The sequence below is a fragment of the Pygoscelis adeliae genome, unplaced genomic scaffold (genome assembly GCF_000699105.1).
Source record: "Pygoscelis adeliae isolate BGI_AS28 unplaced genomic scaffold, ASM69910v1 Scaffold121, whole genome shotgun sequence".
Lineage (NCBI taxonomy): Eukaryota > Metazoa > Chordata > Aves > Sphenisciformes > Spheniscidae > Pygoscelis > Pygoscelis adeliae.
In genome coordinates, this window is record NW_008824359.1 from 4522989 (window position 1) to 4535772 (window position 12784).

Sequence of the window (12784 nt, forward strand, 5' to 3'; positions counted from 1 at the left end):
CGTGCAGTAGAAATGATGCTTGTCACTTACGTGCTGCTACAGAGTTACGATGATTTGTGAAATGCAAGTTAGGTACTGTTCTTCCTGGGGCACTTGTAGGCCAGTAGTTTTACATTCACTTGCTTCCTGCCCTCAGGGTCGCTTGGACTCCTAAGAGACTTGGAAATGAACCCTTCTTTTGGTGTCATTTGAACACCTGGGTTTTCTTCTTAAAAAACAGCCTTTGAAGGTGCTCCAATTGCATTCTTCACAGTAACGTTACAAGTATTACATTTATTTTTTGCCTCCACTGTAAAACCAAATAAGAAAATAGAAGGAAGAAACCTGAGTTTTTAGTCTAAAACTAGAAACAAGTAAAACCAAATTTTCTAGATGCTTGAAAATTATGTGTTTAATTTTCTTTTTAAAGACATTATTGATTCACCTGTTTCACTGGGTTTAATTTGGGAGTAGGACAGACGGTATCACAAAAATAGGATGATGCCTCTTTTTTTGTTATATTTACAGTTTATCCCCCTCAACCTGAAACATACATCCATGGCTGGTGCATTACTGCTTTTACCAATGTAGAGTTTGCAGCTGAAGAGTGCTATTACCCTTATTTTATATATAGGAAGTTGGAAGGCAGAGAATTTAAATCATTTATATAAGGTCATGTAGAAAATCTTGGGAAGAAGAGTCTCAGGTCTCCTAAATCCAGGTAACTTCTTAACCCTTGAATCATCGTGCTCTGGCTTAGGAAAGGGTACCTGGGGAATCAAGGTCTCAGTCTCTCTGAGTCTCTCTGAGACTGAGACATACCTTCTGTGGAGTTTTTGAGACAGGTCTGTCAAAATATCACAGACTTTTGGGATGAAGCGCTAATCAATCAATCCACATCATCAAGGGTTTGTAGATGGAGTGGGGAGGGAAAGGAAGAGGGATGATAAGGGGGGGATCATCTCACCTGAGTTTGTCTAAAAGTTATATATTAGTCATTCAATAATCCTGGCTTCTTTTGTGATCAATAGAGAGGGACGTAAATCAATTTCTAAAGGGCAGTTTGATTTATCTTAAAGTATGGATCTAAAGCTGCAAGAACTTCCTTTAGAGGTGCCTGTCTTTCATTGCTCTCTATAAAGGAATACTTGGACAACTAGGTTGGACTAATTACCTAACACTTAGATGACTAAAGTTAGACAAGGTGAATCTTATCCATAAGTAAATCAATAGATTTTTTATGAGTCTGGGTTCCTAAGGTTGCTTTGGGTATCTAATGTCTGTATTTCAGCTCTATGTTCCTCTGAGTCGTGGCTGAAGTGCTCCTGGGGTTTAGCACCTCTGTTTCTTTCGCTGGACATACACAGAACATATACGCCAATGTGTATGGAAAATATGTGCTTATTTATGCCTGGTTTAGACCGTGTCTGAAAGGCAGCCTATGACCACAGTTGTGTGGCTGTTTGTACGTGTGCACCTGTGTCCATGTGACTTCTCCCACTCCTGGTGTATGCTCACCTGAGCGCTGACCAGGAGTAAAAATCCCTTTTCAAGTCCCAGCCCTGACTGACCTGGAGGATGAATATGAACCCCTGTCCCATAAGAGAAACCCCTAACCAGGAAAGTAGAGTCGAGGAATAAGAGATGCTAATCTATTTCTCTTCAGTGTACACAACTAGGTATTCCTTGATTCATTAAGTGAGTAGAAACAGACAGATCACAACTTTTCAGCATGGTTGTATGGGCATTTACCTTTATTGTGGGAACATGCTCAAGTCTCTGTTCCAGTGAATATTGAATTGTTTATCTAGAGTGGAACATCTTTAATAGGAGAGGTGACTCACACCAGAAACTCCCTTTGGCCCAGAGTTAGGCATCTAAATGCCTTGGATGCATGGGAGCATACAACCTCCATCCTTCTCCTCTGCATTTCCAATGGCTCTCTTAGTGACTGCCCACTCATTTGCCTCTCAATATAGACGCTGCTCAGAGCTGGGGATTCCACAAGGCAGAAACGTGCCTGGAAAGGATGTTGCAATGCTCAAATTGGCACTCTACTTGCCCTTTGGGGAGTAAGACCTAATATTTAAGTAACTTAAAAAAAAAAAAGGGGGAGGTATTGTCCTACATCACTTAGGTGAACTGTGAAATTATACTCAAAGGGTAGGATTCACCTCGCCTAACTTCACCTCCCTGAAAGTTAGATGTCTAGTCCGAGCTAGTCCTTTAGGCTTCGTCTGTAATTCGTGCAGCGAGAAGGGCATGTGTGGAGTGAGTCACACCAGTTTAAATCAGGTGTCTCAGGCAGCTGGAAGGAATTGCCCTGGAGATGCTTAGTACCTCTGAGCGGAGAGGGAACCTACATAACCAGCTTAGACAAGACACCTGACTCTTAGATGGCTAAACAGAAGAAATCAAGGCAGCACTCAAATCTCGAGGGTTATATTGAAATCATAGGGGGGAAGATAAACTGTTCAATATGTAATACAGTGGCATGCATATTGCAGTCACAGCTCCTCCATGTGAGAAGGATTAATCTATACAGATTAAAGTTACAATACTCTGTTGAGCCTGCCTGAAAAAAATGAGCAGGACGGAGAAAAAAGAGAGTGAAAATATGAATCCTTGGTCTTTAATCAGACTGTCAGACCAGTAGAATGATATTGTTTTCTTACCTTAAATTGCTGTTTCTTAGCTGGTTTCTCTCTCCTACCAGAAAACAGTATTGGGTCTCATATAATATAAAACTGTGAATCTGGAAGTGATCAGGAAAGGTGGTTTGTTTTTTTAAAGCAATAATAAATCTCAGATTGTTTGTGTGAGACTGTGAATATTTATGTACTGTTCCTCCTTTTCCCTCATTGCGTATTTCACCAAGTTCATTTGCGTGTGTTACAGAATAAATCTTACTGGAGGGCAGTGGAAGAAAGCAGTAAAAAGGAAAAGCATCAATCAGTGATCCAGGGCAGCAGCAGGAAATTTTGGACGTGGATCATTGTTTGTTGAACTTGCCTGGGCTTGACAATTAAGAAACTTGCAGTCCTGCCGAGGTCAGTCTCAGGTGGCTTCAGATGATGGCTACAAAAGCCGTTATGTTGCTGGGCTTCGATGACTTTGAAGCCTTGTTGTCACTGTGCTTGCAGTGATATTCACTTATGAAGAGGGCCACATATATTTTACTTCAGTTTGGGGAAAATATTTTGTGACAAAATGTTTATGTGACAAAAAATGCCATGGGGGGTGTGAGTAACCTGAATTATTGGCAAATGTGGGTTGAATTTGGTGAATAATGACTTGTTTTGAAAAGTAAAAATATTTTATCTTAAACTTTTTGAAGCAAAAGGTTATTATCTTTTTAATTTGGAAATGACATATTAATTTTGAAGATTACCAACATTTTAAAAGTGATGTGAAAATGACTGGATCTCTAGGCACGACTTACTTAACCAACCATCCCAAAACACGGCTTTCTTTCTGTTTTCATGCTTGTTTGGAAATCTTATGTTATTTTACTTCAAGTTTAGTTGAAAAATTGAACTAGTTTTGCTCTCTTTTAACATAAATCAAATAGTTCTTACGTTCAATTTGGCCAAAGAATCAATTGTTCTTATTGCATTTATTGTGCCCTCTATGCTTTGCATCTCTTCCCATAATAACTATCAAGTAAAATCCTCATCCTGCAAATGGTTCCACTCAGACACATAAGAGTCACCTCACCTAATTTTAGCTATTTTAAATTTAGGTAGCCAGTCTGCCTATTCTCAAAAGAGAGAGAGAGAGGCTCCTGGTGGTAATTCAGCTTTTCCGAGGCTACTATTTTAGGATGGAATGATTTGCCTTCCAGTGGCTCCTTTAGGCCACAGAGATTAGCGTTTATGTGCTTTGTCTGCTTTGCTATTTCTTCTCGTCCCAGCATTAAACAAGGAAGGAAATATTTGGAGTTCAAGGAAGGGGAAGAAGAGTCCTTGTCTGACCTCTGCGAATGCTGTGGGTGTGGGCAGTCTGAATCAGTTTTACTTTTTCCAAACCATTTTTCTTTTACTACTTTCTAGTTACGTTCCATTTTGCTTCAGCCTTATTTGACCCATAGAAAATAAAGATGGAAACGACCAACGGCACTGGAAGTTTTATGGCCGGTATTATTTAGGAGGTCAGATTAACTGATTATAATAGTCCCTTTTGGCTTTAAAAACTGCTGGAGAAATCCTAACCCCACTGAAGTCAACAGCAAAACTTCCACGGGCTTTGATATGGCCAAAATTTCACCCTGAGTACCTAGTAATGAATCTTTGTCATCTGGCCCTCCCCTTGACGTGCAGGATTGCTCCATGCATTACATTTTCCAATGTTTTGTTCAGTTGTGGTATAAATACTTCAAGACACAAAGATTTCTCTTTGTCCCCTGGAAATAGTTCCACAGGCTAATAGTTTAAGGAAGTTTTTGCTTGAAGAGTTGAGTAACAGAGCCAAAGTCTGTTCTTGGTTGAACTGGAGTAAATATGGAATAGCTTGTTGACAATGCGGAGTTACTCCTCTTTTATGTCAGTGTAACCGAGAGCACAATTTTGCCAATTATTAACTTTTGTTACATTATTTGTATTTCTGTGCGTGTCAGGATTTGTTAATCTCATTGTTCAACATCAAGTAACCTTTTGCTGAAAACAGAGCGTCATTGTGCATTAGGTATCATCAGCTAAATTGAACCTCACCCTGCGCATTTGACAGATGGTAATACATTCATTAAATGTTCTGTGGTTGCTTTGAGGTTGGAAAGTGCTATTTTTCTGGCTTCTAACTCAGGATTCTTAAGTAAAGTTGTATAAAAGCATAGTTTTGAGGGGAGAAGGAAAATCACAAAGAGCTCGTGAGGTTTTTTTATTAATATCGTTGTTTACTATTGGGGGGATGACATGGCAGGACTGCGATTGCTGTAAGTTGTCTTTGGCTGCCTAAGTAGCCCAGAGAAAGAGTAGTGAAGGGTGGGAGAGATGGTTCCACCATAGATTTTGTATATACGCAGGTAGAACTTCTTGGAATTTGAAGTTATATTAAATACATCACTGTGGAGGCAATATGATGCTGGCGCCTTTGTGCTTGGTGATTTCACTGTCCAGAAAGTTGGTTTCTATGAGTTCAGACATTGCAGCTGTTGCAGGGGTAACTGATGACAGGGCTCGTCTTGCAGAGCTGGTCACATTTGGGATCTCTAAGTTCATACTGAAAGTCTGCAGGGTGGGGAAGCAATTGGAGGTAGAAATTTCAAAAGCAGCGCAGAGCCACATTCTCAGGCATAGTTCCACTTGGTGTTGTAATATTGAATCCTCCACCCTGACATTACCAAGACAATGCAAGGCTGAGATTAGACACTTCAGGACAAGTTCTCCACAAAGCTAATTTAGGGGTCACCTAAACCAAGTGTAGAAGACTCCACTGACTACAGAGGAAGCTCAGGGTGTTTAATTCAAACCTACTCATTTAATTTACTCACTTCAGGGAAGATTAATCCCACCCATTGACTTGCAATGGAGCCTCAGCTGTTATCAGCAAACCTATTTAGTTATTTAATGATGTTTCCAAGAGGATAAGTTGCCAAGGGAATTAGCTGCTTAGCCACTTCTGAAATTCATTGTGGGTAGTACGTTCACAAATGGGGAATTAGTCACTTTTTAGTTAGTCACATCTTTTTAAATGTCTTCATTCAGTCTAGTGCTGTGACTGGTATTCACAAGACCCCTGCCTTGGTGAGTGCCTGCTGTCCCCTGTGTTCTCAGTGGAGACAATGTATAGAGTCATCCAGATTTTCACAAAATAGCCATAGTATGGGAGGCTTAGAATTAAATCTTTCTTCTGCTGGATTTGCTCAGTAATATGAACCCAGACAGCCCTTTCCTCAGCAGGAGTTCCAAAACCTTCAGAGCTGTAGGATATTCTGAGGAGGTTATTTCTTGGTCTCTGTTCATGTTTTTTCACCTTTCACATAATGCTTAAATATCAACCAGATAAGAGAGAAAATGAGAGTTAGTTTTTCTGACTTTTACCTGTGGTGTCAGCCTTCCGTCATGATTCACTGAATGTTGAGTTATTTATGGAAAGTGAAACAGTTCAACAAGAGAGCCGCACAAATTACCTGATAACTCCACTGGTGGAGTCTCATCTGGCAGATCTGGGCTGACATCATGTTGAAAAGGCATTTGAAACTCAGTCTTCCACTTTCCAGGAAAATGCTTTCCCTATACCACTGGTAAAATCACAACACTTCCCCCAATATTTTTTGTAAGAAAGAAAACACTGACCTGCTTTTGATACCTCTCTCTTCTGGGAGGTCACTGGTGAATTCAAACATATGGTGGGTTCTCCCACCCATACCAGAATTAGACACTTGGCTCTTTCTGAGATTTGGGGCTTAGAAGCCTCTTGCTTCAATATTTTTGAGACTCTTTTACACATCCTCCTACTTTGAGTGGTGATTTCCCTGAGCACCTTCTCAAGAAACCTAAGGCTTCAGATCATATAGATAAATCTGAATGTGTCAGGGCACCTAGAAATTAGGATTTGCAATGTGGATATTTGCATATGGATTTAAAAAAAGGACTTGAAAAACATTGACAGGCTTTAAAAATCTGACACTGTGCACCTAAACTCCATCTGAAATGGCAATTTTAGGATCTTAATTCTCTTAACTTTTCAAAATTCTGTCACTGTTCAGTTGGAAGAAAGGCAGTTCTCCCTTGTTCACTACTCTTCTATTTTCATGGCTGTTCTGAGAGATTTACTAGGATCAGAAGAGTTTTGATTAATTAAATGGGGTCATTGGAGTCACAAGTAGTCGTCCAGTTCTTGACTATCAGGATATGAGATAGTCCTGACCTTCTGGTGATTTCACTGGCAGATCTCAGGATCCTGTGGGTTCCAGCAGAGCCTGTGAATTAGGTCACAGATGCGTTGAACCCTGAACATACGCTTATTTCTGGCCTAAAGCTGTCATATGCAAGTGCCAAGTATGAATTCAGATAGATGTTTTTCCCACTGTCACAAGTAGGCTTCAATCCAGGCATTGTTTTTGAGACAGCCATGACGCACTTTGATATATCAATAAGAGCAAAAAAAGCCCCAACCCTAATAAGTTCCAGAAAAATTACATAAACACATCCCACCTGATGCTCCTGTCTTCATACTCACACCTAACTGTCCCCATGGGCTAGCACGAAGCATCTAATGTAGTACTGATACTGGAAATACTGCACTTGGAGAACCGACGATCCTCCTGGGTGAAGGGGATACTGGGAAATGCTCAGCGTTAAGCCAGTTCTCTGAAATCCGAATGTGCAAAATTGAATTAGATCACAGTAATTCGATTCCATTGTCTCTAAATGAATTCATTGTAAGAGGACATAGTCTGAGGCTGACCAAGAGAAGGAGAATTATCTGTTCAACAGGTGTTATGGGTCAAACCAAAAAGAGATTGCTAAATCTGTTGAGTGTTGCCACACGGGGTTATATTACACGCTATGCAGTTATTACCCTTCAGTAGAAGTTGTGCGGCAGAGCACAGCTGCAGATGATTAAAGACACCACTGCCAGCATCTGACAGCAGAATGTCACTGTCAAAATTCAATTTGAATTGATTAAATAGTGGATGGCAACGCTTTTGTTTTATGGATGGCAGCACTTCAGTCGCTTTAGATGCTCTGCTTTCAGAAATAAAGTTCTTTCCCTCCCTGCTATGTTTATTGGGGTGTTTTCAGTTGGATTGCAGTCATTTCTCCAGTCAATCAATTAAGCCAGGATTTGCCACTGTGTCTAGGAGTCAGCCACAAAAGAGCTGGTATGGTTCCCTGGTGCTTGGCCAAGAGGCTTCAGTGGGAGCAAGACATCAGGCAGCTTAATCTGACTTCCACCACTGGCACAAGGTTTAATGGATGTTAGGGCAGCAGAGAAATCATGTTCTGTGGTGTTCAGCTCCTGCTCTCTCAATGGCCCTGTTCGCGCCGCCTTTCTCTCCGTGCCAAAAACACAGGGGCGGCTGACAGCAGAGCCAGCAGAGCTACCTGTGCCAGCAAGCTGCTCTATGCAGGGCGATGGCTGCAGCCTTTTGAAGCTTGCGTTGTGCTCCATAAATATATTTATCTCCGTAGGCCTTGTAGTGCTACACCGCCTGAGTTTCTTGACACATTGAGTAGTCTCCCTTAAGTTAAATGGCAGTAAGTTACTCAGAGATATAAGATTTCACAGGATTAGGCCTTAAATGCTGACTCCAGGCCAGATCTGCAGCAAGTATAAATCACTGCAGGTAATTTTCACCAGCTGAAATCCTGGCCCTAAGCCCATGAGTCATGTTGTTATTTTTTCACATTGTAAATTCTTGCTGTTTCTTATTTATATTGCTTTAGCACTTTGGGGCACTTGTCAGGGGCCAGGACCCCATCATGCTTGTCACCCTTCGAACAGAGATGCAAAAGACCCTTCTTGCCCCAGAGCGTTTGCAGTTTAAATAACATGTAAACCTGCGTACAGTCATTCAGCTTTCTGTAAGTTCATTATTGCAATCGAGTTTTTCTATTATCCTGCCAGTAAAGCGTAAGAACACAAATTCTGTGCTTGCGTTGATATTTTTAAGCAAAAAAATTGCACTCTGATGTACATTACGTCTAATTGGCATTTTAAGCCTAGAATTTTTTGGAGCCAGCAGTAGTGTAGGACATGGTCTTTCGTAATTGCAATGAGAGGTCCAAAGTCTCCTCTCTGTTGTGACACCCCATTTGAGACATATGAAAAATAGAATTTGCACCTGAGTTGAACCTGAAGTGAAGGGAATCTTAACAGTGGCTGAATATCTCATCTCTGTTGTGTAGCGTTGTATTTAATTATTGTTATATTACTTTCATTTCAGTTGTAGTGTGTCTTCCGGCTCCGTAGAGCTCTGGTTAGCATCTCTGGAATTATTGCTATTGCCTTTAATTACTCTGGAAGGGGGTTAAAAGTAGTAAAACTACAACTTTTCAGAGCTGAAGTAATGCTAGAAAATTGCCCTTCATTGCAGTCCTACCTGGCTGCTTAGAAAAATAATACAGTGGCGTACAGATCTCCAATTTACTGTGTGATGGCCTCAGCAGACCAGAAGAATATCATAGGGTGTGTGCGTTTTATTGGTATATCATACTGACAAGCTGTTCTTTCCTTCCGTGATCTCTTTCACTGGGTTTTTTTGGTGCTAGTCAGGAGAAGACATGGCATGACGGTTTCCTGTGTCCTGTTTTTCCATTGCAGGATGAGCTTTACCTCAGGCAGACCTTGCTGGGCTACTTTGTCATCAGATTGTGTAGGCATTGGAGCACAAATTAACAACAAAGAAATGGTTCTTGGCTTTTTTTCTAGATACTCCCGTAGCCATTGACAATGAGGGTTTCTAAATAATTCTTCCTCTGCCCTAATCACTTATTCATTGCTTTTTGGCAAAGCCCTTGAAAGAGGCTTGGTGAAGGCTCTGAAGAAGCTGGATGACTATCTGAGAACCCCTCTGCCAGAGGAGATTGATGCAGACAGCACTGAAGAGGAGAAAGTGTCTAAACGCAAGTTTCTGGATGGAGATGACCTGACTCTTGCCGACTGCAACCTTCTGCCCAAGCTCCATGTTGTCAAGGTAAAAGACGTCATGCGATGGTCAAAGAAGCCTTATCTGACAGTGAAGTGCCCTGCTCCGACAGCCGAGGGCTAAAGCCAACATGTATTTCAGCACAGATATGAGCAGAGTTTGAAATGCACTTTTGCTCCTCGGTGTTTCCTATAGGTTAACTTAAGTAACTTTGTATTTAGTACATGGGGAAATTGTCCCATCACTAGTTAGTGGCAAAGACAATATTAAGATCTAAGTATCCCACCTCTTTATTTTTACCCTGCTGCAAGTAACAGCAGTGTTTCATATTAATTAGTTCCCATTATTCTTAAGAGAGATGTCAAAACTTTAGTCAGTTCCCACTCATTTGTAACTTAAGAGCCGCAGTCCATCTTTTTGGGGAATATTTGTTCCAGCTGGTATTTCACGCAGAGAAGTTAACAAATCAAAGTCACTGCTGAGGTCCAGGATTTAAGATGTACAATGGTTGCTGGTATAGTGCAAATGGTGTATATCATCTTGACTTCTAAATGTTGCATTTATTTAATTTATCAGATTACATGTTTCTTTAGAATAAAGCAAGTACCTGGCAGACCTTGGCAAGCAAGAAAGCTAGGAATTAAAGCCAAGTCATGCATCTAATTTGGCTCCATAAGCCAAAACATAAACTGAGCCTGGGAGCTGATTGCACACATGCAAAAAGAAACCAAAAAAAAAGTAAAAAAAACCATGCATAAGTCACCAGGTAAGAAATGTGATAATATCCTCACAGGTTTAGCTCTTTCTTTGGCTCATCTTCATTGGTGATGCTGGAGTCAGACAATGCAAAATGAATATGTGGCCACTTACTGGTTCCTTGGGTTGAAATGAAAGATGTCAAAAGAGAATTAAAATCTTTCTCAGACAAGCATAGCCATAGGATATTGCCTGAAAAGCATTTTACAGATGGAAGAAAAGGGTAAATTATTTTTTCATTTGATGGAAGATGTGTGCTGGAAATTGTGAAAATCTTGACTTAAGTTGTCCAGCAGGTTTTATCTTCCCCGTGTGTGTGTGAAGCATCATTGAAGGAAAAATGCTTAATTAAATGCAGTTTAGGACAGGATTTGGACTTACATATACCAAGTGGATCCTGGTAATAAAACCAAATCACAGTCATTTCTGAGAATGTGACTGTCCTAAGAAATCTGAGATGGAAAACAGCTATACTATGTGCTTTAAAAATAAAGGGGAACTCTGTGGCACATATGTATGTAATTTATGCCCAGGAACAATTTTATACTGTCAGAAAAATTAGAGATTGGAAGCACTCATTAAATCAGCTAATCCGTCCCTTCCTATCAGCTAGTTCATTCTGTCACCACAGGATTATTCTATATGGTGTGTTCTTACAGGAGAACTGAAATATCCCAATCCAGCAAGCTACTTACTTAACCAACCAACTGGCTTTAAGCACAGATTAGTCCCATTGACTTCAATGGGACTATACAGGTGCTTAAAATTAAGAATGCACTTAACTATTTTCCTGAATAAGGGCCTGAGTGTTTTTAGAAATCGAAAATTTCCCTTGATAGACAATTTCCTAGTCTAACAAGTCTTGAAATAACCGTTTTCTCCCCCAATTTATCCTAATACTCCTGTTTCTAATGCCCGCTAAATCATCTTGGTTTCTCGATCATGGTACCCATACCACCCTGAATTTTTCCTTCGCGTGAACACGGATACAGCCTTCCCACAGCTGTAGATGGTTACATCCTCTGACATCATTGGCCAGGCAAAATATATTACATAGATTATAAATAGAAATATAGTATATATAAAATATATGTTCAATATAAATATAATAATTAAATGTGTTAAACAAATATAAGAATTATTATTAAATATGTTATGTATTAATTGTTACTAATGACTTACCTTTCAATCTATCTTCCTTTTTGTGATTCAGCTAATCAGCTCGCTCTTATTTGGCATCTCAGCTTTAAGAAGTGATGTACGTAAGACTGGTAAAAACCACCAAACACCAATATGGTAAAATTAATGAACTTCAGGTATCATAAAAGTCATATTTTGGTGATAGTTGCCAAGCCATTGCATTAGAGCGTCCTTAGGCCAAGTAGCCTCCTTGCAAGACAGGGGTCACCCGATGGTCACTTTTCAGGCTTTTATATTATAAGACCCTGATTCTCCAAGTGTTTCTCTCCTTTGCTACTAATTATGTGACAAGAAAGAGTAAGAAGCTCTCTAAAAAGGAATCTGGAGATAATTCACCAGCAGAATGCTTTTTTCCCCTCTTTTGTCTTTGATTTAGATTGTCGCAAAGAAATACCGCAACTTTGAGTTCCCGACAGAGATGACGGGGCTGTGGCGGTACCTCAAGAACGCGTATGCCAGGGATGAATTCACCAACACCTGTGCGGCAGACAAAGAAATTGAGCAAGCCTACGCAGACGTGGCCAAGCGGCTCAGCAAGTCCTAACTGACCGCAGAGGTGGCTCAGTATCCCCTTTCACAGACTCTTCTCCTTGTTGCCTTAAGATATAATTTATCATTGTGCTATCTGGTTGGCATCCCTATGACTGCACCTGTTCAAGTGTATTGGTCAGGGACGAATCTGCTTCTCCCTGGAGAAAAGAGAAGGCAGCTCTGGTGTGGAGGGTGGAGACCCTTTGAAATCTGAACCTAAGATCTAGCTGAACTAGTATTATTCGCAATCAGTATTGGAAATAAATCTACTTTACTAGTTTCTTGTATCATCTTGGGGGTATATCACCACCTGTATTCTTTGGAGTTTTAAAAATAGGATATTAGCTGAAATGTCAAATAAGAGAGTTAGGTTCTTCTGTAGGTTTTTTCAAGGATGCTTTTCCCCCCAGTGATATTGAGATCCTTAAGGCAGGAGCAAAATATGACAGAGAGAGAGAGAGAGGGGAAAAAACAGGAGTTTGACCCTAAAGGAGAAATGCTCTTAGCAGTTTTATTTAAGAAAGCTCTCTGAATGCATATTCTGTCTTAGCAGGCCCAAGAGTTTATAGGGTATTTATTTTTAACTTGGTGCAAGAGGGGGAAGCCTGAGTGAGTATGTCAGACTTGCAGATGCTACTTTGCATAAAATTTGCATGATGTTGTTGGATCTGAATGTTTAAAGCAAAAGAGAGTGAATGAGCAATTGAGCAGGCAGCCCTTGGAAGA

The 12784-nt window shown here is 40.4% G+C and overlaps 1 protein-coding gene across 2 annotated transcripts in view; it reads left to right on the forward strand.

The window, feature by feature from the left end:
- The window catches only part of CLIC5 (chloride intracellular channel 5), a 76965-nt gene extending 64441 nt beyond the window's left edge, over positions 1-12524 (forward strand). For both annotated transcript variants that reach the window (XM_009319680.1, XM_009319681.1), the window contains exons 5-6: positions 9438-9619; positions 11904-12524. In XM_009319680.1, coding sequence (XP_009317955.1) covers positions 9438-9619; positions 11904-12071 — 350 coding nt within the window. In that variant the 3' untranslated portion in view covers positions 12072-12524. The remainder of the gene's footprint in view (positions 1-9437; positions 9620-11903) is intronic.
- The last annotated feature ends 260 nt before the right edge of the window (positions 12525-12784 follow it).